This window comes from Truncatella angustata, assembly GCF_020726525.1.
Source record: "Truncatella angustata strain MPI-SDFR-AT-0073 chromosome Unknown BKA67scaffold_8, whole genome shotgun sequence".
Taxonomy (NCBI): domain Eukaryota; kingdom Fungi; phylum Ascomycota; class Sordariomycetes; order Amphisphaeriales; family Sporocadaceae; genus Truncatella; species Truncatella angustata.
The window spans coordinates 792,538-815,905 of NW_025763388.1; the positions used below are offsets into that span (position 1 = coordinate 792,538).

General features: G+C 52.0%; 9 protein-coding genes across 9 annotated transcripts; 6 read left to right on the forward strand and 3 right to left on the reverse strand.

The window, feature by feature from the left end:
- Nucleotides 1–1,392: 1,392 nt before the first annotated feature.
- Nucleotides 1,393–4,870, forward strand: BKA67DRAFT_577838 (BRCT domain-containing protein). The gene is made up of 4 exons (XM_046103660.1): nt 1,393–1,692; nt 1,764–2,200; nt 2,258–3,698; nt 3,757–4,870. The coding sequence occupies exons 1-4, from the start codon at nt 1,597–1,599 to the stop codon at nt 4,372–4,374; spliced, it is 2,592 nt and encodes an 863-aa protein (XP_045954061.1). The 5' UTR covers nt 1,393–1,596; the 3' UTR covers nt 4,375–4,870.
- BKA67DRAFT_628876 (ESCRT-II complex subunit-domain-containing protein) lies at nt 4,616–5,421 on the reverse strand (the record flags this gene model as incomplete). The annotated part of the gene is made up of 1 exon (XM_046105571.1): nt 4,616–5,421. Exon 1 carries the CDS (start codon nt 5,183–5,185, stop codon nt 4,616–4,618), a length of 570 nt encoding a protein of 189 aa, XP_045954062.1. The 5' UTR covers nt 5,186–5,421.
- An 839-nt stretch (nt 5,422–6,260) lies between these two features.
- BKA67DRAFT_662331 (putative ariadne RING finger) lies at nt 6,261–9,516 on the forward strand (the record flags this gene model as incomplete). The annotated part of the gene is made up of 2 exons (XM_046107977.1): nt 6,261–6,378; nt 7,322–9,516. The coding sequence occupies 2 exons, from the start codon at nt 6,261–6,263 to the stop codon at nt 9,514–9,516; spliced, it is 2,313 nt and encodes a 770-aa protein (XP_045954063.1).
- A 484-nt stretch (nt 9,517–10,000) lies between these two features.
- Nucleotides 10,001–12,158, reverse strand: BKA67DRAFT_662332 (HEC/Ndc80p family protein; the record flags this gene model as incomplete). Its single annotated transcript, XM_046107978.1, has 2 exons — nt 10,001–10,199; nt 10,258–12,158. The coding sequence occupies 2 exons, from the start codon at nt 12,156–12,158 to the stop codon at nt 10,001–10,003; spliced, it is 2,100 nt and encodes a 699-aa protein (XP_045954064.1).
- An 888-nt stretch (nt 12,159–13,046) lies between these two features.
- BKA67DRAFT_539411 (uncharacterized protein) lies at nt 13,047–14,126 on the forward strand (the record flags this gene model as incomplete). The annotated part of the gene is made up of 1 exon (XM_046100629.1): nt 13,047–14,126. One exon carries the CDS (start codon nt 13,047–13,049, stop codon nt 14,124–14,126), a length of 1,080 nt encoding a protein of 359 aa, XP_045954065.1.
- Nucleotides 14,127–14,801: 675 nt separating this feature from the next.
- Nucleotides 14,802–15,233, forward strand: BKA67DRAFT_539412 (uncharacterized protein; the record flags this gene model as incomplete). Its single annotated transcript, XM_046100630.1, has 1 exon — nt 14,802–15,233. One exon carries the CDS (start codon nt 14,802–14,804, stop codon nt 15,231–15,233), a length of 432 nt encoding a protein of 143 aa, XP_045954066.1.
- Nucleotides 15,234–16,293: 1,060 nt separating this feature from the next.
- BKA67DRAFT_577849 (uncharacterized protein) lies at nt 16,294–17,896 on the forward strand. Its single transcript, XM_046103661.1, has one exon. It carries the CDS (start codon nt 16,654–16,656, stop codon nt 17,860–17,862), a length of 1,209 nt encoding a protein of 402 aa, XP_045954067.1. The 5' UTR covers nt 16,294–16,653; the 3' UTR covers nt 17,863–17,896.
- A 1,595-nt stretch (nt 17,897–19,491) lies between these two features.
- On the forward strand, nt 19,492–20,317 carry BKA67DRAFT_662336 (RmlC-like cupin domain-containing protein; the record flags this gene model as incomplete). Its single annotated transcript, XM_046107979.1, has 4 exons — nt 19,492–19,757; nt 19,974–20,059; nt 20,119–20,133; nt 20,202–20,317. The coding sequence occupies 4 exons, from the start codon at nt 19,492–19,494 to the stop codon at nt 20,315–20,317; spliced, it is 483 nt and encodes a 160-aa protein (XP_045954068.1).
- A 622-nt stretch (nt 20,318–20,939) lies between these two features.
- On the reverse strand, nt 20,940–23,325 carry BKA67DRAFT_694597 (putative flavoprotein; the record flags this gene model as incomplete). The annotated part of the gene is made up of 2 exons (XM_046109274.1): nt 21,324–23,325; nt 20,940–21,117 (listed from the first exon to the last, which is right to left on the reverse strand). Exons 1-2 carry the CDS (start codon nt 22,898–22,900, stop codon nt 20,940–20,942), a joined length of 1,755 nt encoding a protein of 584 aa, XP_045954069.1. The 5' UTR covers nt 22,901–23,325.
- Between the last annotated feature and the right edge of the window lie 43 nt (nt 23,326–23,368).

Genomic DNA, 23,368 nt, shown 5'->3' on the forward strand with positions numbered 1-23,368 from the left:
AACCTACTGTACAAGGCACAGAAGACTTGGGAATTGGTATTGACACGGCAGACTTGGCGATTGGTATAGACACGGAAGACTTGGCGATTAGTATAGTCACAAGAACTAGGAATGTTGTGTATTATGGAAAGTCTAAGCATTTGCCAAGATTTTGTCAGTCAAGATGACCCCAACTACAGAAACGGGAATTCTTTCGCCCAGCATAGCCGCGAGTACTCCGAAGAGCCGGCATTGGTGAGCGAGATTGGATGATTTGTGTAGAATATGACATCAGGAACAAGCTTTTAGCATCCTGGATGGCCCCGTTAGTTGTTCCAGTGTGGGGTATGGAGCACTCCCGAAATTCCCCAACGTCCCCCCGATTGACATGGGGATTTTGCGGAAATCGATATTCTCCAGAAACAAATCCATCGCTCTTCTGGAGCACAAAAGCCTACTCGAAGCTCCATGTATAATTTTAGTCAAGACAAGTTCCAGACCGATAGGGTTTTTATCTTAATTCGAAGTGCAACATGAAAAAGTCTCTATGCTTAAGAGTCGGAGGCTGTAGATGGTGTCAGCGAAACTCTGCTATGGTATTTCGGCGACCAGCTTCCGGCGCATCCAGCGCGCAGTAGTCGCAGCGGGTCGCGCTGATCATTCGTAAGCCTCTCCTCTGTATGGACCGTACATGCGAGGAGGTGGACTCGGTGAAACTCACATGTCTGTGCCCCGAATGTGGAATATATTTCAGAATCCGACCTACCCCTATCGGCAAGATAACAACTTCTGCCGCGTCATTAAGTGGAAGACGAATTTGGTGTCTTGCATTGTTAGAAGGTCGAGGGCAACGATAAGAGAACCGGACACTGGAGTGATAAATGCAAGCAAAGTGGGCGGCTGCGGGCATGAGCGCTCTTGACGGGCAGTGGTATCAGAGACTGCTTGCTCCCCCGAAGCTGGTGGAGAGTCACATGCGGTCCACGGAGTTGAATGACGGATTGGGGATTGCCAAGAGTAATGATTTTATTTGACTCTCAATGCGCAGCTGCCATGATAACGCGCAAAGGCTTGCACTGAGGTTCTGTTAGTTATATGATTCGTCCAATGAGTTGAATCGTACAGATAAAGTGCAGCATACTGTGTGTACACAGTAAGGCAATGAGTTGCACCCTAAGATTCACAATTCTGCACTAACCTAGACCAATGAATCTGGGGTTTAACCTTAGTGGCATGAGGTGGGGTTGATGCAATTAAGCACCAGTCCCAGATCTGCTTACCTAAAGGCTACTAGAAGACCAAGCCAGGCAATTATGGTCACGTGGGCGCGTTCTCGAGTTTCGCGTCCAACGTTTGGTGGTGCGCCTTCTAGACGCGCCTGGCCGGGGTCCAAAACAATTACCATGTTAATTCATCCCACCCTCAATTGTCGCCTATTTAATTTATTACCTACACGCAAGTCACCAGTCTCCAGGCAACTACAATATCGACAAACCCAGCCAATCGCTTTTTCTTTTTTTTTGGAAACATCTGCTCTGTTTCATTCATTCCTGAGGCTTTCTTTCTCCCAATGTCCTAGCATAAGATCTGGCAACGCTCGAGCTTCAATTTCTTATTATGGCCGAACAGGACGGCGCCGCTGGACAATTGTTCAGCTCATGTGTATTCACTTTTGTAGAAAGTCGAGACTTGTCCGAAGGACTTATTGCAGAGGTAACCGCATACTCGCGAGGCATGATATCTTCTTGACACGAAACTGACACATCTTTTGTCTGTCTTGTTAGCTATCTAAAAATGTCACGGATTTCGGTGGCCAAGTCGTCGACGCGCGACGCGACAGGTCGCTTCATCTCGAAAAGGTCACCCACATCGTTTCCAACACGATCGACTTCCCCCAGTATACGGATGCACAAGCAACAATGATCCCAACAGTCAAGCACGCATGGATCTTGGCATCCGTCGCCCGAAACAAGCCTGCTCAATTACGTCCGTATTCCCCAGACCCGAGGCTGTTTTTCAGCGAAGTCGTTCTTTCCGTTGCCGACGACATTCCGCCGACCGACAAGGAATCCATTATAGGCGCCACCATGGCTATGGGCGGTGTAGACTCGGAGAATGTCACAAAACTTGTCACACACATCTGCGCTTTATCGATGGACAACGACAAATGCCGGATAGTCCAGGCTAAGAACCTAAAGTGCAAGATTGTGTTACCACATTGGTAAGGGTGCTTTGTTCTGATCGTACCCTCATTGTAATGCTGACAGCCATCCACAAGGTTCGACGACTGCTTCAGACTCGGAAAGAGAATAGACGAAGGGCCATATCTCCTGCCGGATCCCGAGATCGTTAATGCGCGGTCAAACGATGAAGTGGCAGTACCAGCGAGCCAACATCTCGAGGGTGCGACATCAGCCCGCCCCCAATGGATGCCCCCACCAACTGACTCCATCACAGGAGCGCGACCCAAACTCACAGTCTTTCTTGAGAAGAAGCTCTTGTTGTCTTCGGACTTGTTCATCACGGATCGCCTCCGGGAAATCCTACAGGGACTTATTGAGGACGGCGGCGGACAAATAACTGACAGCTCCGAGGAATGCGATTACTTTATTTGCCAGTACCGAGATGGGCCCCAGTACGTCCAAGCCTCTCACGAGGGCAAGGTTGTTGGTAACCTGTCATGGCTTTACCATCTCATTAGCAACAATTCGTGGACTTCGCCCATGCGTCGGCTGCTCCATTACCCTGTCCCCAGAGATGGCATACCTGGCTTCAAAGATCTAAGGATCACTGTGTCGAACTATGGTGGCGAGGCCCGTATCTACCTCGAAAACCTCATCACCGCCGCAGGCGCCACCTACACAAAGACCATGAAGGCAGACAACTCGCATTTGGTCACAGCAAGGAACAACAGTGAGAAGTGCGAAGCCGCTCGTGACTGGAACATTAACATGGTCAACCATCTCTGGATTGAGGAGAGTTATGCCCGGTGCGAAATACAGAGTCTTACTGTCGAGAGGTATACGCACTTCCCAGCTCGAACAAACTTGGGCGAGGTTATTGGCCAGACCTTCTTTGACGAGTCGAGACTCCATGCCACGTATTATCCTGGTGGACCGGAGAAGCTAACCGCTGCCGGCACACGTAAGCGCAAGATGATGGATCTGGCCAAGGAAAATGCACACCCTGATGGACCTGCTGAAGGTGTAGCAATCGGCCGTCAAGCACGGAAGGACTTTGATGTGATGAAAGACACTGAATCCGACTACGCTAACAAGACAACTGAAGAGTTCGGGCTGCCTGCGCCCACGAAACGCCGCGCGACGGAAGCAGCCACACCTGTACGAGGCCGTCACGTACGCGTTGGCAAGGAGAACGAAACGCCATCCTCTGCCTCGACCGGAAGCCGCAGCGCTAAGGAAAAAGCACAGAAGCGATTGCTGGACCTTGCACCCGATCTTGCTCTGTACGAAAAGGAGAAGAAGCGAGGACTTAAAGACGGCATGTGGGGCGGCAAACGCGCTGCGGATTACATTGATCGGGAGAATCTGAACCGTCGGAGTGTATCCAGCCCAGCTGCAGAAGAGGCAGAGGAAGCACCAGTAAAAAAACGCGCAGCCAAAAAAGCCAAACCGACATTGCCGCAGATCGAAGCAAAAGTCATTCTCACAGGATTCAAACGATGGGTCAATGATAAGTTTAAAGAGGATGCCGATCGGGTGAGTTCATAGTATCTATTCCTGCTAATCATCTGATAATAATTGACACCTTGAGCAGAAAAAGCTTCGAGACCTCGGCATACAAGTCGTCACAGATGGCCAACAGTGTGACTACTTGGTTGCGCCGCAAATAGTACGGACCGTCAAGTTCCTTCGTAACTTGTCCAAGGGCGCAAAGGTTCTATCGTCGGAATGGATCGAGAAATGTCTAGATGATGGAGAAGCGCCCCTTCCAGAGGATTACCTTCTCAAGGATAAGGAGAACGAGAAGAAGTTTGGCTTCAAGCTGCATACATCCATCGAACGTGCGGCCAAGGCCAAGGGCAAACTGTTGTGGAATCTCCCCATATATTGCACTTCTTCCATCAAGAACGGTACCGATAGCTACAGAGCGATTGCTGAAGCAAACGGCGCACTCTTCTTGGTATATGCTGCAAGGAGCGGCACGACCATCAAGCCTACCAAGCCAGACGAGGACGAAGGAGGGCCTGAGCCAGTGTACCTCCTCAGCACTGCAAGTCCGGAGGAGAAGAAGCTATGGCCAAGATTTGAAAACATGGCGCGCCAAGGCAACATGGAGCCCAGGGTAGTTGCTTCGGACTGGTTGCTGGACGTGGTAATGAAGCAGGAGCTTGTCTTTGACAAGAAGTATCTCGTGACGAACTTCTTCAGCTAGTCCAGCATGCCGAGATCATTGTTGTTGCTTCTATTAGCCCGGTGCATGGCGTCAGGGTTCTGTTTTCGTATGACGTATATGACGGCCTTGCTGGAGGGTTGGCTATAAACCAGGAGGCGTGCGGTTTAGCATAGCGTTGCTACGAATACTTGCATCACGACCCTAATCCGTGTCTCTCTCTCGCGTGATCCGTGCCCTATTTGTTCTCTTCGTCTTTGACTCTCGCGCACACGCTCGTCGATCAGAAGAACTTGACACCCTCTCCCTGCCCAAAGACCTGCGCCTTGCCCCTCTTGACCAGAATCTGCAGGGCCTTCTGCAGCACCTCCTGGTCCAGGCCCCTGATGTCCGTCCCCAGCGTGGCCTCGCCCTCGGTGAGCTCCCACAGGGTCAGCACGGCGTTCTTCTGCCCGTTGGCGTCGGCCCAGCCCTCGAGCTCCCGTGCCCACTCCTCGGGCGTCCGCCAGTACACGAAGACGACGTCGCCGTCGCCGGCGCCGCCGGTCTTGCCGCCGCCGTTGACCCACTCGGCCCGGCCCTCCCGCCGCATGAACTCGAGCACCTCCCGCGCGTCCGCCAGCGACAGCCGCTTCGACAGCGCCTTGTTGTGGAACAGGTCCTCCGTCTGCGGAGACGACAGCGACAGCTTGAAGATCCGGTGGTGGGCGCAGTAGGACAGGATCAGGGTGGACCACTTCTCGAGCTGCGAGTGCAGCGTCGTGGCGTTTGGCTGTCGGCTGAAGAAGGGCGGGTAGTGGTATTCGCGCGGGAAGTCGAAGGGGGGCTTGTCCGGGTCCGTGGTGGTTGTCATTTTTGGGTGCGGGCAGAGGTCGGCGGGGAGTAGGTGTCAAGAACGAAGGGATGGGTTTGAGTTGTTTTAGAGACGATGAAACAACTGTAGAAGGTTGGTTACGTGCTGCGTCGGTATCTATAATTACTGGTATGCCCTCGAGCTACATATGCGCTATCGTGGGTGCAGCAATTGGAGTTGGAGGTAGGTATGATGGATTCGGACATGGTGGGGCTACCTAGCGTATTGCATGTGGGGTCGTAATCGTTGCTTCAGTCTCACAGATTGCTTAGTACATGAACTCTATATTCTCCCGCTATATTGACATGTTCTGATGTCTTATTCATGGGCCAACGTATTCAGACCTTCGGCATCGTGATCTCAGCCCTCGATCACTGAGCAATTCATACGAAACGCTCCATCCCGCCGTTGATCCTGTTCACAAAATCCATCGGCTTCGCTTCAGCTCACTAGTTGGGACTCGAGACTAACCTAGCAACTTATACGCAGAAACTATGCGGAAGTACGGTATTTGTTAACACCAAGCGATGCTTTGGAAGCGTATGTTGCGAGCACAGTCCTACCAGACGCTAGAGATAGTGTGTCTCTTTGCAGAGATCATATCCAGCCATGGAGAAAATGTTGGTGCCGTACCATAATCGAGACACGCCAGATATGAAGCTTCACGCTTGATTGTATGGATCATGTCTGTCTACGATGCAATACGCGTTCGCATGAATGACCAGCCTAAAACTATAGATTTTGTTTCAAGTGTCACAAATGAACACTACGCCAAAAGTGAAAATGCCTCTCGAGGATGTAACGTCGTCCGAGGTTAGCAGATCTCTTGGTCTTTTCAATGAGACGTTTCGTTGCTCAACAAACAAACTCTATTCAAATTCAATTCACTCATTTTCCAGAGTTGCCTTGCTGGACACGACTTCAGACCTGGGAAAGGCAGCCCAGAGCATCACCTAGTCCTTACTGTCAGGCCCAGCTATAGTCGCCATTCGTCTCAAGGTTCTGACGGCGCCGGTACCGCAACCACAACAGTCAAGGTAGAACCCATGGCCTAGACGTAGGGAAGAAGAAGAAGATGAAGAAGAGGAAGAAGAAGAAGAGTAAGAAGAAGAAGGAGGAGGAGGAGGAGGAGGAGGAGGAGGAGGAGGAGGAGGAGGAGGAGGAGAAGGAGATACGACCGTTATATTTCAGCCGTACGACCAGAAAGGCATGGGAGTTCGCAGCCTGATCATGGCCAACATCTCCGAACCCAGGCCACCTTCTTAGGATGGGCCACTCCGAGCGTCAACGGTGGCTACGTTGACCAACCTGGGGAACTTTTAGTTCCGGTTGAAGGTGTAAACTACTTCAGACCATAACTAAAGGTCACGTCTGCGCATTTGCAAATAAGTCACTTCGTAGTTTGACACTTGATACCCTAGGATAAAGTACAATAAACTCCAAGGTCGGACATTCAGTGACATACTCCTACTATTCACTATGAAGAACTAATAGTTGTGCATCAGCATTTCTGTTGATCAAGTGGATATTTTATTGAAGCAGGCTTCCCTATTCCAATTTGCCGGAACTGCATGATGACACAAAGGGTGGGTATGAATGGCTTTCGGTCCTTGGAGCCCAATTAAACCCAACAAAATCCGCATACTCATACAACCAGTAGATCTCTTGGTAGGCCTCCGACCTGAAAGAGCGCAGCAAGCAGCGGTACCCCTCCTGTATATCATCCCATCCAGAGCTTCAAGGCGGCCTCGTCGTACCAAGGTGGAGAATATTCAAGCCTCACTTAGTTTGTGATATGCTCAATATGGTCATCGACAATTTACATCGCCCTAGAGCAACATGTAGGTTTTTCCCGCAGGGCACTTGTAAGAATGGACTGGATTGTAAATTCCTCCATACGGCTGAGGAGACGGCCCCGCAAAAGCACGGCGTAAATATGGCTACTCAATCCAACAGCGACTCGAGGGGATTGCTCCCTTGCAGGTACTATTTCAAAGGCGGTTGCCGCTACGGAAACGGGTGTCCTTATTCTCACGAAGTCCAGAGAGCCATTGCTCCTGAAACAGTGGGTATCTAGCCCATTGTCATGCAGAACACATGTTGACCCAAAACAACCCCAGATACCATTAGCGACAGACCATGCAGACGATTGGAGCCGAACCATCGGAGGGGCTGTCGTTGAGTTCGAGCATGGTGCCGCCGTCTCCAAGTTGTCATTACATTGCGATTTCTCTGCAGTTCGCCTCACCGGGCTGCCACGAGAGGCATCAGAAACTTCGGTAACAGCACTCCTCAAGGAACTGCGCATAGAAGAGCGGAACCTGAAGATCCGCATTTCACCGTCGCCAGCGGTAGAAGGTACTTGCAGTGCCGAAATCAAAGCCGAAAGCCCGACCTTCGCCAAGACTCTTTGTAGTAAGACGGAACCACTACGACTCCGTCATATCGATGCAGTCCCTGTCGATGCGTTCCAGACTCGAATGATGGGTCTTACGCGCCTGGATTGCAGGAAGGTCATTTGCTCTTGGCACCGGCCTGTCAAGCTGGCGTGGCTGAATTTTGGCAACAAAGATATTGCCTCAAAGGTCCAGAGTGGCTTCGAGTCTGGTGTTTATAAGATACTGGATCGTAAGGTCAGCGCCAGCTCTCCAACGGGCAGCACAGGTGCAGGCCAGCGCTTTAATAGACAAGGTATAACGGTAGCCCTGAGTCTCGTTCCGGGATTGGCAACAAAGAATCATGTCCTGTGTGATATACCCAAGCATCTTCAGCCACGAAACATCAGCCTGGGTGAGCCCAGCTATGTTGCAGATTTTGAGGCAGCGTGCGCAACAGTGAAGTCGATGGTTCAGCAGATTGGTCCCCTCGAGTGGTCAGAGGACTCGGCCTCGACCGGTTCTAAGAGGGCAAAATTGCAGGCTCGATTCCTCGACGACACTGATGCTCAGCAAGCCGTAGCGATCCTCAACGACGCCCCGTTGTCATTTGCTACCAAGGCAAAGCTGACTCTACAACTGGTAACCTCTGCAAAATTTCGAGTCAAGGAAAAGAAATACTCGATCTTGCAGTACTCCATCGAAACCCACAAACAGGAGTGGGAGAAGCAGCACATCCGGTACACAGTTTATGATCCTGACAAGGGGCATCGAGGCATCAAGATCGAGGGTCACCAGAAAGACGACGTTGCAAAAGCAGTTGTTACACTCGGCAAAATCTTCTCTGGACGGCCTGCAAAACAAAACGATGAACCACTCTGGACTCCTGCATTCACCACGGCCAGCCACGCGTACACCCAAGTCAAAGAACTCCAGCAAGAACTCGGTGTCTTCATTGAACGGGATTTGAGCAAATCCGTACTCAGGTTGTTTGGCCCCGAGCCAAACTGCAAACGAGCAGAAATGCGGATTTCCAAGATCATCCAAGAGAACTCTGCGTCGAGAAAAGTGATCGATCTGTCGCCTTCACTTCTGGGTTGGGCGCGGCGCGGCGGTCTAATGACGCTGCGTGCGGCGCTCGGGAGCAACATCGCTGATCTCGACAACCCGCTCAACCCAAAGTGCATACTCATAAGCGGCTCCCAGGACGACCGCGCCCGGGCAGCAGCCATCCTGGAGTCGCAGGACCCGAGTGCCGTTCTCCAGCTCGACAGCGGCGACGACGCCGACTGCTGCTGCAGTGTCTGCTGGACGGCGGCCGAGGACCCCCTGCGCACCCGGTGCGGGCACCTGTACTGCGGCGACTGCTTTGAGAACCTGTGCCGCTCGTACTCGTCGCCCGACGCCAGCCCCGAGGAGTTCCGCATCGCCTGCCGGGGCGAGGAGGACAGGTGCGGGGCCGTGTTCGAGCTCGGCGAGCTCGAGGAGAACCTGCCGTCGGACGTCCTGGAGGAGCTGCTCGAGGCGTCCTTCAGGTCGCACGTCGCGAGGCGCCCGGACCTCTACCGCCACTGCCCGGGGCCCGACTGCGGATACCTGTACCGGACGGCCGGCGGCGGCGGTGGCGGCGGCGCCGTGATGCACACGTGCCCCGGGTGCCTGACGACCACCTGCACCGGATGCCACGACGCGCATGCCGGGATGTCCTGCGCGGAGCACAAGGACCTCGTCTCCGGGGGCGCCGAGGCGAACCGCCAGCTCATGAGGAAGCTCGGCATCAAGGAGTGCCCCCGGTACGGGATCGCGATCGAGAAGACGGAGGGCTGCAACCACATGATGTGCAAGAGCTGTCGCGCACACATTTGCTGGAAGTGTATGCACAATTTTGAGTCCAGCGAGGCGTGCTACGACCATCTGCGTAAGCACCACGGGGGTGTCTTCGACTATCCGGAATGATTCTATGTCGCTCCAGGAAGTCCTCTGTCCTGCTGGTCATTTCGGGTAGGTCTGGCTAGGTGAAATTGTACACAAGGTGATGCCTGTTCCCATCCGCTTTGGGCATCGCACAGCAAATGAAGTCCGGTGGACGCCTCTCTATATTTAATGGTCATATTTTGTATGAGTTTACCACTCGGGGTTTGTGGGAAGGGGGCCGTATGGTTGTATCGAATCGCAACCTAGAGCCCAGGAAAAAATTTGGACCGAAGTATGTTCCAGAATTACAGCTTGCAAAGTCTGGGTAAATTTAAAAAGCAATTGTGTCGTGTTATATACAACAACCCAGACCATTCCATCCAATCGTGCGTGTCATAAATAGGTATCTCTGTCATAACCCCCAATCAAGAAGCAAAACATCCAGAACGCCATGAACGGCAAAGCGCCATATCCACAAGCGCTGCCACATAATAGACCAACCCGTCCAGTCAGACATCTTGTTACCTCAGGCATCTTCTTCTTCATCCACCTGCATCTCCTCAGGCACCAATTCCTTCTCGAGCTCATCTGCAACAAAGCTCTCGTAGTCCTCGAGGTTCTTCTGGACGTGCACCTTGAATTTGATGATATCATTCAACATGCGCTCGATCTCAGTGTGAAGTTCCTCGCGCAGAGCATTCGCCTTGAGAGTGAGCTGCTCATATCTACCGATCCGATTAGTCTCCCAGGTGCAAGGCCTCCAAAGTCAGATGCTCAACTTACTCAATGTTGGTGTTCATTTCCCTCTGCTCCAGAAACTGCAGACTTTCAGTCAACTGCGTGCGCATTTTGGCGAGCTCTTTCTCCATCTTCTCGATCTGGGCATCGCTCGCCAGTTTCTGCGTGGTGGTGACCTCCTTGGTCTTCTCGTACTCCTCCTCGGCGGCGCGAACGCGGTGGCGCAGTGCCTCGACCTCATTCTTCTTGTCCTCGATGGTCTCCTTGATACCATCGAGGAGTTCGTGGTCCTTGATCATGGCGTCCATGGCCAACCCGCGTCGCTCGCTCACTTCCTTTCGTAGCTGCGCGAAATTGGTCTTAACCGTTCCGCGCAGATCGAGGTTCAAGATATGGGCTGGCTGGTAGCCCGTTACGGAGTCAGCCAGGAGGCGCTCAGTGCCAGTGCCCGTAGATCCATAAGAACCTCCCTTCATGACCGAGCCGGTGAAATCTGACTCGTTTACGGTGACGGCGAGCTCGTACTGCTCGCCCTTGGCGTTTTCTGCGCTGGCGGGGATAAGCAGATTCTGGTACGCCATAGTGTTGTATCCGTCGACCAGGCGCTCGAGCTCGTCGAGTCTTCGACTAGCCTCTATCTCCTTTTCAGCAACCTTTTTCTTAACCTCCTCGAGGCGCACAGCTGCTGATTCGATACCGCGCTGCAGTCGCTCGCGCTCCGAGGTCATGCGGTCGATATCCGACATGCTTATTCCTTGGCTGTCGACTTCTTTCTGCAGGCCGCGACGTTCGTCGTCTACTTCCTTTAGCTCTTCCATCAACTTGTCGTATTCCTCCTGCAAGACGGCGATCCGGCTCTCGTACTTTTCTGACCTCTGCTGGGCAAGGGCGTTGTACTCCTCGAATTTCACCTTGTCTTCCTCCATGATCTTGAAATGGTCGTCGAGAACTCGAGGATCAGGGGTGGACTTCTCCAAGTCTTCGATTTCCTGCTGTAGCCTGGCGTGTTCCGCCTCAAGCATGTCAAGCTCGGATTGATACTTGGAGTTTGACCTGTCAAAGGCTTTAGCCATGGCTTCAATGTGAGGTGCCAATGCTCTTTCGGCATCTTCATCGCCAGCATCGTCGCCCATGTCCAGCCAGTCCCTATAGGCGGTGCTCAAAAAGTCAAAGATAATGTGATCTCCAGACACGTCGATGCCAGCCTCTATGCAGGCGTCATCGTAGCGGTGATGGGAGTATCCCTCGAGCATCTGAGCCAGTTGCATCATCCAATGTAGCAGGCCGAGGAAGGTGCTCCAGTTCTGGCCACCTACAGCGGCAATCTGGGACTTTGTGATGCTCCTCTCGAAGGGGTAGCGCAGCTGTTTGAGGATGGGGGGCACTTCTTGGTCGATGTTCTTCTGGAAGCGATAGCTCGGATCGATGCGATGGTACAGCCACTGGAACATGTAGTTGAAATCTTTTTGTGTGGGGGACTTGATGATGTTCTGGGACAAGTTGTGCTTCATCTCCATCTCGAAGTTGTGCTGGGCGAGGTAATCGAGTATTTCCTGGCCGATGCGGGCCTGGTAGGACCGATCGCGCAGGGGGCGCGGGTCGCGTGGTACGCCGGCGGCCTGTGGTGCTTGTTGGAAGAAGCTCTGATGGCTCATGGGGCCATTTGACGATGGTCGCGATCGGTAGACGCTGCTCCTCCTCTGATCGCCCTCTGAGCTGCGGCCGGGCAGACCGGCCGGGGCGTAGGTCCTGAGCGACGTGTTGTTGGGGGCAATTGACGCACGCTTCACGGACGACATGCCTATCTCAGCGAGGTTACCACCGGACGAGGATCTCGAGAATATGGGCTGCGCTGGCCGGCTGCCCATGGCAAGGGATTGCCTAGATCCCGAGACGGAGCGCACATGGCTGCCACCGAAGCCGCTCGTCGAGTTTGATCTTTTCATGGCGGACGCGGGCTGGGGAATTGCGGAATTCGAATTGAGGTTAATACCTCCTAGGGTCTAGGCAGGCGATTCGGGCATCAGTACTGCATGTTGCGAGGTTGGAAAGTGGATTGCGCCTCTGAATTGAGATTGGAATAGAAACAAAACAAAACAGAATAAAAACTTGAGCCCTTACCTCTCGAGGCCTTCGCACGCTCCAGAGCCCCGTATCCTGTGACATAGTGCGGGACCGCGGGCCTCCAACAAGATGCGAGTGAGTATGAGCGAAACAAGAGATTGTGACGTTGCGGCTCGAGTTAATCTAGCAATACAGGCATATACAACAAACTATCTAACCTTGGCTACTGCTGGACTTCCGAGAGAAATAACAGCCCAAGTTGTGAGATGCATCAGCGATGATACCGCTGCAGCCTTTGACGTCGTGTTGCTCAGGTCGCAAGTAAACAAACCATTCGAGCGCCTTGATTGGCTGCGCTGTTCCACTAGTCTAGTCTAACAGCAAAGCAAAGCAAAAGCAAAGCAAAGCAAGTGGTGGGGCTTGACTTTTTTTTAGTTGATGCTGACGGCACGGCACCTGCAGGACGCGGCGGGGATGTTGCTACGCATTACCTACATTACAATACAGTAGTATCATGTGCATATTCTTACCGAGTCCTGTACTGTACGTACCTGCTTGATTATATTGACACAGGCTGCATCTCGGCCGTCTGCCCAGTACAGTGCTGCCCTTTGGGGTTGGTTGGATGGCAAATACAGACACTTCATGAGCACAACCTTTGCTCGCAATCCCATCTTCTGCATTGACTGCCTCTTTGGTGCTCTATTCTTGGTTATCAATTATTGTATCCTGGGACATCATGACCCGGGCTATAGCTTACACCCAGCACCATGGCGTCCAGAGTCATCATACTCGCTGGTGCGCCGGAAAATTCCTCACTTGACTGGGAAGCGGATATGCTTTTGGACCATTTCTTGGAACCAGTTGCACGATTCGCTGGCGTGTACAAAGCACAGCAGCAGTCCATGGAAACCAGTGTGGCTGAGGAAACCGTTCTGGATATTGCCACTTGGCGAAGTATCCCATTGGAAAAGGCTATGCTCGAGACTGGTTTCTCCCAAATACATGAATTCAACAATCACTATCAAGGCGATCAAAACTTCTTCAGTACAGCGCAGACCCAAGGCACCGATTCTGCGAGTCAATCCGTCCTGGAAGAATTTTATCGGCACTCACTGAGAGTCCACGATGAAATACCCTCTTCACAGCTGCCCACGGCAACATATCCCAGCACTGCATCATCCATGTATTCGACTCAGCACGACAGTATGGATGACACGACCATGGGAGATAGCACGCTTCTTGCACAAGGAGACCGAACACTGGGTATGGGGACAGCTCACCTGAGCGACCTTGAGGATGTACCCAACGCAAAGTATCTGAGATCCATCGAGCCACAAACCATGTCTGTTAACCTAATCGTTGGCGTTATTTCCATAGCGGAACCACGAGTCATAAAAACCAGATATGGGACGTCCAAATCTCTCGTGGAACTGGTCGTCGGCGATGAAACTAGGTCTGGCTTCAGCGTTACCTTCTGGCTTTCCGACGAAATCGCATCTGTTGCAGATGCTACACTCAGAGCACTCAGAAGACAAGATATTATCCTTCTGCGCAACGTCGGACTAAGTCACTTCAAGCACAAGGTCCATGGCCAAAGCCTGCGAAAAGGTCTGACCAAACTCGACTTGCTATATCGACGGAAACTTGATGACGATGATATCCGCGGGTTTTACAGTGCCAAGGAACTCATATCACGCAGTAATCACCACCCTCAATTAGCAAAAACCAGAACAGTACGAGATTGGGTTCTGAAGTTCGTTGGAGGCGACGGTGTGCGCTTGGGGAAAAGGAAAGAAAAAGGCAGACCTGTCAGAAGCTGGGAACTACCTCCCGCCGATACCCAATGAGTTAATCTTCCCAGCAGCTCAGGAGCATAATCCCACCTTCTTAATCGTGACCATGAAAAAATTTGGTCGCTGTGTCCTTTTGGTGTGTGCATATCTGGGCGCCTCAGTCTTAGCTTGTGGCAGTCCAGTGCATACTCAAATGCAAACTTTGGAGATACGATATAAACTTGACTTTGAATCTGGGTTGAAACCTGTTGGGTATCCTAATATCGGTCTTGCACACCGACAGCGATAGTATCAACCCTTTTCGCATGTTTGATGGAATTACCATTGAGAAACGCCGCGATTATACGATGGTCATCGGACTTGGAAAAGTTTAAAAGATGAAACTCACTTTCTAGCCAATGCGGCGTTGTGTTGAAGCCTACGAATTCCTGCTTTGAGGTTGCCACACCTCCATCCCGGTGCCTGGCATGATTGGCCAAACACCATCAGGACTTCCAACACTGACATCACTAAAACACGATGGAAGAAAAAAGCAGCATCTCACACGACTGCGGGGACAAATTAGATGGTATCTTATGTTACAAGCCTATATATCTTGGAAATACACTGCACGGACGACAAACAGCATTTCAAGCAGGCGGCTATACTCAGACTCATAGTTATTGCTTTCTCGTCCCGTCATACCCCTGTCCCCACCAACCGTAACCAATCACACAAGACCAACCAAAAATGGGCCTACCCTACTCCAAACAGATACACACGGCCTTTGACCAAGTGACGCCCCTCGTCGCTGCCGGATTTGAGGTCCTGCGAACGACCAAGAATATCGCCGTCTTCCTAGCATTCCTCCAGGTTTTCGTCGCAGTGGTGCTGACCCTCAACCTGTGCGCATTGCTGGGTTTGATCATGACGGTGAATCCGGAACTCGAGCTGGAGAGGACTCGGATCGTGACCCCGGTCCTCAAGTGGCTCGCGGGCTGGGTATTGCAGTATGCTGGTACGATGCTGTGGCTTCTCAAGCTCGGGATCGTGCTGAGTACGGCTGCTGGTGGCGTGGCTGTCTGGCAAGGGAGTCTGGCGGGCACGAGAGTTCCGGGAGAAGGGAGCGAAGGGGTAGAGAGCGAAAAGGGCGGGGAGACTGGGGAGGTTGGCGATGGTTAGGAGAATGGAAGTAGATGGGTTGAGCTGGAATTCACTTTGGGAGCACAGTGTACTGGAACGACATTACATGGGTGTCACGACAAGGACGGATTATGTCACTTGCTTAGCAGAATGGATCTTAGCAAGCGGAGGTGTTTGGCTATTCTATTTGAATATTCTGACCAACAGGCTATATTCTACGAGCCATTGGTTTTGCGGCGGTTTTTGGCAGGAAGACATTGGTCAACAATATATAACGGAGCGTTCTTATACGAGTTGGGCTCCTAGCATTTGCTGGGCAAATCTACATAGGATATAAGACCTTTTTGGTGCGTTTAGACCCTTTCAGTCAGGTTCCTTGGCATCACTAGCCAGTAAATTGGTCAAGGCCAGTACATTGGAATACTGAAGGCAAAGACTAGCCAGGATGACACAGCTCTCACTTGGCAACTAAGCCATGCGCTTTTAAAGAGAGCTTTTCTGTAGCTGCGTGAGAATTTCTAGGTGAGTACGGATAGCATGCTGGAAATGACGAACGAAGCTTGTGAGTACAGAGAGCGAGTGGCGGCAAGTAATATCTAGTCTAGTACATCTACTGCTTTATAGAAGCATCAGAACGAGGTTGAGACTGATGTAGAAAATAAGTCTCAACCTCGTTACAGAAGGTGGACTTGTCCACAGCTTGCGGATGTACATGTATGGAAGCCACCAAGAAGATTGTGGCCGTCAAATATAGCGCCTGAGAGAGGCTCATAAGCATGTGATCACAGATTCGGTGTATCACAGCGCATTTGCTGTGTCCAGACAATCTAGTGTGGTTGAGACATGACGATGATCATATAACCTAGCCAGAACGCCCCAACGCGGGGAAATGATGGACTCAGGGTTGCTAGAACAATTGAGGGGGCGCTAGAACACGCCATTTGCCGGCGGCCAACTGCCCCGGCAAGGTCCCCTAGCTTGAAACATTGCTGGCTATCAGACCCCCTCATGCCTGCTGTGCAGCTACGTAGGTTAGACTAGACTAAGGTTAACTAGGTTAACTACCTGAGGTTATGTAAATAAATGATAAACGTTGTGTAGTGGTGGTAAGCATCGCTAAAGCATTGCATCGCCTGGCGTTTTAGAATTCAACGTCACCCACTCCGTTTCCCACCTTCTCCAGGTGTACTGTTGCTTGGTACAAACTTCAAACACATTTTCAGATGGCGATTAGAGCTCGAAAAGAAGACTGACACCTGCACTTCGAAACTGACGCGACATTGGCTACCCACCAGTGCGGCGATATCACTCCATCGGCCGTCCCAAACACGGCAGACTAAGCGCCAACAATTGACCTTTCGCGACAGGGCCGCAGGCCATGAGAGCACCGGTTCGACATACCCCCTTGTAGAGTTTCGTGCAGGATCATTGCCCACGGGAGCCGCATTGTCTTGTATATATGGCGGGAATCCAATATGACGAGATAGCAGTCATGGACGAAATGAAGACAGGAGGCGACGAAGCAGTCGCTGGCGACCTGCAAGGTGTAGGTGCTGGGGTAACGCAGCTCGAGAGATCGCCTCACAGCCTGACAAAGACACGAAGTCTGTCCGATGGGGGAGGCGTACAGCTGTCACCATCGCCCTTCATAATTGACACGAGAAGAACCTCGAAAGACGACAGCGAACTCAGAGATAGCTCGGCGGCACCGAATACGAGCGCAGCCCCTGTCACCCCACGGCGACCCGACTTTGGCTCGACGATACGAAGCGGCTTGTCGTTGCAGATAACCAGTCGCGACTCATCCTCAACCACAACTCCGGGACAAGGACAAGCACAAGCGGCGACCTATGTCAAACCTAGTCCTTTGTCCCCAAAACTCGACCAGTCCCACTCCTATGCTTCTCCCACAAACATTCTCCCCCGCCGCTCGCGGGGTCTTGACTTTTCAAGGGCAGCTACAAGTCTGCATCACTCAACACTCGCCGAGCAGTCCTCGCCCGATGCCTCACCAACCACTGGCGGAAGAGCAATGAATATCCCCGCTCGAAGTTTTGGACAGTATGGTACGGAGCAGTCCTCAAACTCCTTGTGGTCCGTCATGGGCAATCAGGAACGAATGAACATCTCGAGCTCGGTCGGTAGCGCCAATCATATGATATTGGGGTCAGACAGCTCGTCGAGCTCCGACGACGACGACCTGATGGACGAGGAAATGGAAGACGCATTTATGGGCACCCCGCAAGCAACAAAGAGCGGTCAGGTCGCCGGGGTACCATGGATGCCCGGCAACTCGCCAGCCGCCAACAGTCTAAACAGCTTCAGGACTCGGCCGAGGAAACTACAGACCAGGAGAAAGCTCCGGGGCCCATTGGGCTTGGGCTTCAACCCTGCCGCACCACCACCTGGTATTTCCAAGTCGCCTCCTAATAACGTGGTCAACGAGATGAGGGACTCGCCTGGGGCACACGCAAGAAGGGAGAGCATAAGCTGGGCTGCCAACCAGTTACATATCTCCGCTGTCGACGATGAGCGGGCCATGGATTCAGCAGACATTCCGCGAGACAATCGGGGAGGTGTCATCAAGCGAGTTGTGACACGACGAGGGAATCTCCTGGTATGGCTTTGGCTTCCCCATCAGCTCGTGTTGGAGGTTTCCGTGCGCTAACTACTTATACAGCCCAAGACTAAAGGCTTCGCGCGCATTCGGGCGGCCCTTGCTGAGGAGGGAGCACCTGTGGACTCCGAATTTCGACGAGAAGCTGAAGTTATTCGTCAAGTACGCGAAAGCGACATGGATCTCGAGCCCCGGATACCCTCTGGTAGTGCGCCAGTCGACATTGGTTCCGCCAAGTCCTCGCCCAATCTTAACAACGAGAATATTGACGATGTTCTGGACGATGATCTCATGGGAGACTCGGGCTTGTCGAGCAGTTTCAAGCAACATGCCCTCAAGAATTCTAAGGGAAAACAATTTTGGGACGACTTCTCCGAGACAAGCAGCGTGGCCGGCAGCCGCACTACACCTCCACCGCCAGCATTCCTTCCCCGTGGCTCTTCGTCAGGCATAAGTGATATGAATATGGACTCACCGTTACACAGAGCCGACAGCCTATTCGGACCAGGGCCAGCACTGGCAATGATTGGCAATGAGAGCGACAGCCAGCGCTCCGAAACACCGCAAGCCACAGGCTCGGCTGGAGGTTCGCAAGGGTCAAAACCTCCACCCACTGCGGAGGAGATAACACGTCGTATTAACAAGAAGAGAGGTAGAGATGAAGACTTTGATCCTGTTAGCTTCAAGAGAAGAGCAGTAAGTCCCGGCATGAGCGTGCATAACTCTCCTATTATGCAAAGTCCACTACAGCGCGACATGGCGCCATGGGGCTCTCGGCCGGGAAGCAACCATGGCGGCGACAAAGTTTCCGGTACGCCCAGTGACAATGGCAGTACAGGTGGAACAAACAATGGCGGCACCCCAACCGGCGCGAGACCTATCAACGGGGCTAAAGGCCGGGTTGGATTTCAGGGTATGGTGGACACGCATGACGGGCTGATGCGCATGAGCATCGAATAGGCGGTGTCCTCATTATACCTCTCTTCTACCAAGGAGCCAACTACGCAGCATTGCGAGTAACAAAACATTGGACTGGCGTTTTGAGCGTTGCTTTTCCAGCATTAATGGTTTTGGGGGCAGGCGCTACAAATGGTACCGACAAGAAAACCGTCCTCTCAGCTTATGAAACACACATTAATGGGTTGTTGCGATTTGCGAATATGAAAAACACTTTGTTCCTATTTCTGGCTGAAAGAATTGCTCACAATCGTATATTGTTTAGGCACCTGCCATAAAGTTTACCAAGCCTTTCAACTAGTCTAGTCGTAGTCTTGGTTCGCAGTGAAAACAACAGAAGCATATCTTCATACTGTTGCTTCTTCCATTGAATATGGCAAAAGTGTGTATCAAGAACTCTTACATCCTCCTCTGTCAAGATGGCAATACGGGTGGCTGAGGCGGACTATCAGACCACGAGTCTCAGTCCCGACGCTACTGCACTGCACAACCCTCCACACTCGACAACGGCGGACCTCCGACCACGCCCGCGATTCCATCTTACCAAAGAACCCAACGTCGCGCGGGCTGTTCGGAGAAAGGAGAACAGGTTCAACTTTTTCTTTTTCCCGAACGGACTGTAAGATCACAAGGTATACCTCGAAACTCGCATACCAAGCAGGTTAGACTTACCATCTACCATCATCAGCGTCATCGTCGTCATCAACCCCCAGCTCCCCTAAGATGCCCCTCCGCGGCCCCGTCCCCGTCCACCACCAGACCCGCGAGAACAGCGAGAAGGTGCAGGTCGGGCCGACGACCATCTACATCTTCGAGGACGGCACGCACACGGACAACAGGATCGGCTGCATGCTGCTGGAGCTGCCGGCCGGCGCCAGCGGTCCCCCCATGCACTGGCACCGCTTCCATGACGAGTGCTTCTTCGTGACTAAGGGCCGGGTCACGTTCGTGACGCCGGATAAGGACGTGACCGTGGGTGCTGGTGAGCTGTGAGTTTTGTTTCTTTCTTCATCATCATCTTCTTCTTCTCTTCCTCTTGTTTTATTTGTCTTCGATTTGTCGTGGACCCTAGGAGGCTAGGCCAGCGCATGTGGTCTAAGCTGGGAAAGGGGCGGGACTTGATGAGGGGCCGACATGAGTGGAAATGTTTTGTCTTTTTTTATCTGGTCTCGTTACTCTAGCTTACATCAGTTGTCGATTTGTAGGATGACGGTGCCGCCGAGGGCCATTCACACTTTTAAGAACGCGAGCGAGACGGAGCCGGCCGAGTTCTTCATGACCGCCACGCCAGGTAAGCTCATCGTGTGAGATCAGTTCTCTCGCTCGAATGCTAATCGCACGTTGTTGTAGGCTATTATATGGACTGTGAGTGCTTACGCAGGAACCCTACCCGGAAATGAAGCACAGCGCAGCTGCTAACCAGCCCCCCCAAGATTTCCGCATGATGGACAAGGTGACGCATTCTGGTGAGAAGTTGACCAAGGAGCAGACCCAGCATATTATGGAGCTTTTTGGCACGTTCCCACCTGACACGGAATCGGAGCCTTGAAGGAGACGTTGGAGGATGTGATCCATCCGTTGTATGAGGGCATAGTTCTGCAATGACTGTAATTCTGGCTGGGCTGAAATCTTGGGGAAATGGATCAGGCTTTTTACAGCAGCGAGCTAGATTCGACTCTGACGCCGTACGCTAGCTGTTCAAATTAAATTGTAGAATACTTGCCGAACTGCAATCCAGAGAGTTCGCGATGGATTATTAACATGTCCAGCGTCCATGCAACAGAAAGCCATAGTTACCTTGATTTCTTCATTATCTGTTCACTTGGATTTACTTCGTGGTCAGCTCCTACGTCAAGTTTAATCATCGCCGCCAGAGTTTGGCAGCGCGGACCGATATAATATACTGGATTACTAAGATGGTTGGATAGGTGACACTTTTCGGCAGCTGAGAGATTATATAGAAATAAAGTTGAGAGGCAGAGGTTATTTAGTGAAACATATCACCTATAGCAGAGCAGGGCCAGACAGGGGTGGAAAGTTGCTCCTTGCCAACCGAGTATTCATATTATTGGTGAAGCAGAAGCGTGTCGAGACCAAACCCTCATCTTCATCGCTCTGATCTATTTGTTCTTTCTTGAATGCTTCTGGCGCTGGAATGCCAGCTCAGGTCTCTAGATTATGGTCTCGAGCTTTGTTGCGGTGCTCATCTGGTCCATGGTAAACGCCGCTGTTCTATTCCTCCGCAGCCATGACCCAGCTCCAAATTCGGCGTTGCTCTTGTCTTCGTCATGCTCTCCCATCTCCCCCATTTTCTCGACGACAAAGATGCTTCCAGTCACCGGCCCATAGCTTGTTTTACAGTTACATGTCATGAGATCCGTCCATCTAAGTTTAGAGGAGGGGCAGCATTATCTACAATTCTCTTGTGCTTATATTGGTATATGAAAGCCGTGGTTCATAGAAATGTACAAGCTTATGTAAAATGTAGATCTTTCCAACCTGATTCGTTACAATCAAGGCACCTCTTCCTATACTCTACAACGCTACCCACATACCGGGCGATACTCCTCTCCTGCTTTCCTTTCACATTTGTGTTCACGCCCGTCATCCAGCTGTCCACCTCGTTGCCTAGCAGCCCCTTGCTACAGTCCACAACGTGTTCTCCCCAAGTCTGAACCGCTTCCGGCTTTGCTTCGGCATACGTATAGTTATGATCGAAAATATGCTGGAGCATGTTACATATCACATCCACCGCGTTCTCGAGGCTGCGAGTACCGTTGCCGAACGGCTGATGAGGCCCGAGAACCATAAAAAAGTTGGGCATAGCCGGCGCCATGATGCCAAGGAAAGTCCTGGGCTTGTGGTCCATCCAAATGGCATCCTTGTTATGGCCCAGTAGAGGCCGGTAATCCTTGCCATGGAAGTCGATGGCGCTGAAGGACCCAGTGATGGCATTGAATCCAGTCGCGAAGATGAGGATATCCAGCTCGTGGATTCTGTCATCCTTCGTCCGGATTCCAGAGGAATTGACCGTCTCAATCGGCGTCTTTCGCAAGTCTACGAGATGCACGCTGGGCTGATTATAGATCTCGAAGTATCCACTCTCAAGTGGCACCCGTCGCATGCCGAAGCCGTGATCCCGGGGAACCAGAGAACTGGCAACCTCGGGGTCGTTGACGCGTGCTCTGATCTTGGCAGTCATATACTCAGAGTAGAGCCTGTTCGCATCACGGTCGGTGTAGGTATCTTTGAAGACGCCAAGCCACTTCCCGAACCCTTGGCCATCGTATAACTTGTCCCACAACGCGGTACGTTCTTCATCAGTGACCTCGGAAGATTTTCGTGGATCGGCCTGGTACAGGAAACCCGACGAAGTACTAGCACATTGACCGAAGATTTTGTCGTAGTCCTCCGCATGCTTTCTCATTTGTTCTTTGCTTATCTCCGTATTGCGTAGCGGCGCCGACCAATTGGCGGTTCTTTGGAACACTGTTAACGATTCCACCTCGGACTCCTTCGCTATCGCCGTGATTGTCTGAATTCCTGTCGCACCGGTTCCGATGACGCCAACTTTCCTGCCAGCGAGGTCCTTCTTGATATCCAGGTGTGCTGGCCAAGCTGACGTGTGGAAAGCCTGGCCCTTGAAATCCTCGATTCCAGGTATCAGAGGCAAGGTGGGCAAAGACAGGAAACCCAAGCAGCTGACAAAAAATCTAGAGCGATATTGTGCGCCCTCAAGGTCCGTCAAGAGCCAAGCATCAGTGTTGGCCAGCCATTGTGCCGACTTTATACGGGTGTTGAGTTGTATGTCCTTGTGGAGATCGTGCTTCTCGCACACTCGCTCGATGTACTTCAATACATCTGGCTGAGTAGAGAATGTCTCTTTCCAATGCCATTCGTTGAGTAGCTCCTTATCCCAAGAAAACTGGTAGGTGAGCGACTCCGTGTCAACTCGCGCACCAGGATATCGGTTGGTGTACCACGTGCCACCCACACCTGAGCTGCCCTCAAGCACTTTGACGCGCCACGAGGGGAAGCGTTCTCGGATGTGATGAAGGGCGCAGACTCCAGCGAACCCTGCGCCTACGATGAGGACTTCGTAATCAAGAACAGGTTGGTCTAGCGAGCCCATGATGAAAATTTCAATTTGGTTACTTTAGTTCCTGAGTACCGGTATGGTTTAGATATCAATGTAGGTGGTGATCAAATTACAGGTAATGAACATATTGATGTATCAAAGGTCATAGAGCATAAGTCTCCAACATACTTATTTATCAGTCAAAGCAGGTGGATTGGGTTCATAGCCATATATCGATGCGTCCCGGAAAACCAAATGAACTACCGTTCGATGGTAACAGTCTTCTCCACCCCTCCTCCCAGCGAGATCACCTGTGATCGTTCTCGAGCGACGGCATCCCGACCAACTTTGCCATGCGTGGCGCTGCCATTGACAATGCGAACTCATGAATGTTGTAGGAAAGTGTCCCCCGCGGAAGATAGCGGAGAAGTTAGGCTTATGTTATGGCGTAGTGCAATACGCATAAATCCATGTAAATGTTATCGGTCAGCGGGTCTGGGGACACTTTCCTATTTGGCTTGG

What these genes read in the sequence shown, in the direction of transcription:
- BKA67DRAFT_577849 (XM_046103661.1), top strand. Translation starts at nt 16,654, where the DNA reads ATGGCGGGAATCCAATATGACGAGATAGCAGTCATGGACGAAATGAAG.
- BKA67DRAFT_577838 (XM_046103660.1), top strand. Translation starts at nt 1,597, where the DNA reads ATGGCCGAACAGGACGGCGCCGCTGGACAATTGTTCAGCTCATGTGTA. An exon ending in CCGAAGGACTTATTGCAGAG is followed by an intron (nt 1,693 to 1,763) that starts GTAACCGCATAC and finishes CTGTCTTGTTAG; the next exon opens with CTATCTAAAAATGTCACGGA. An exon ending in AAGATTGTGTTACCACATTG is followed by an intron (nt 2,201 to 2,257) that starts GTAAGGGTGCTT and finishes GCCATCCACAAG; the next exon opens with GTTCGACGACTGCTTCAGAC.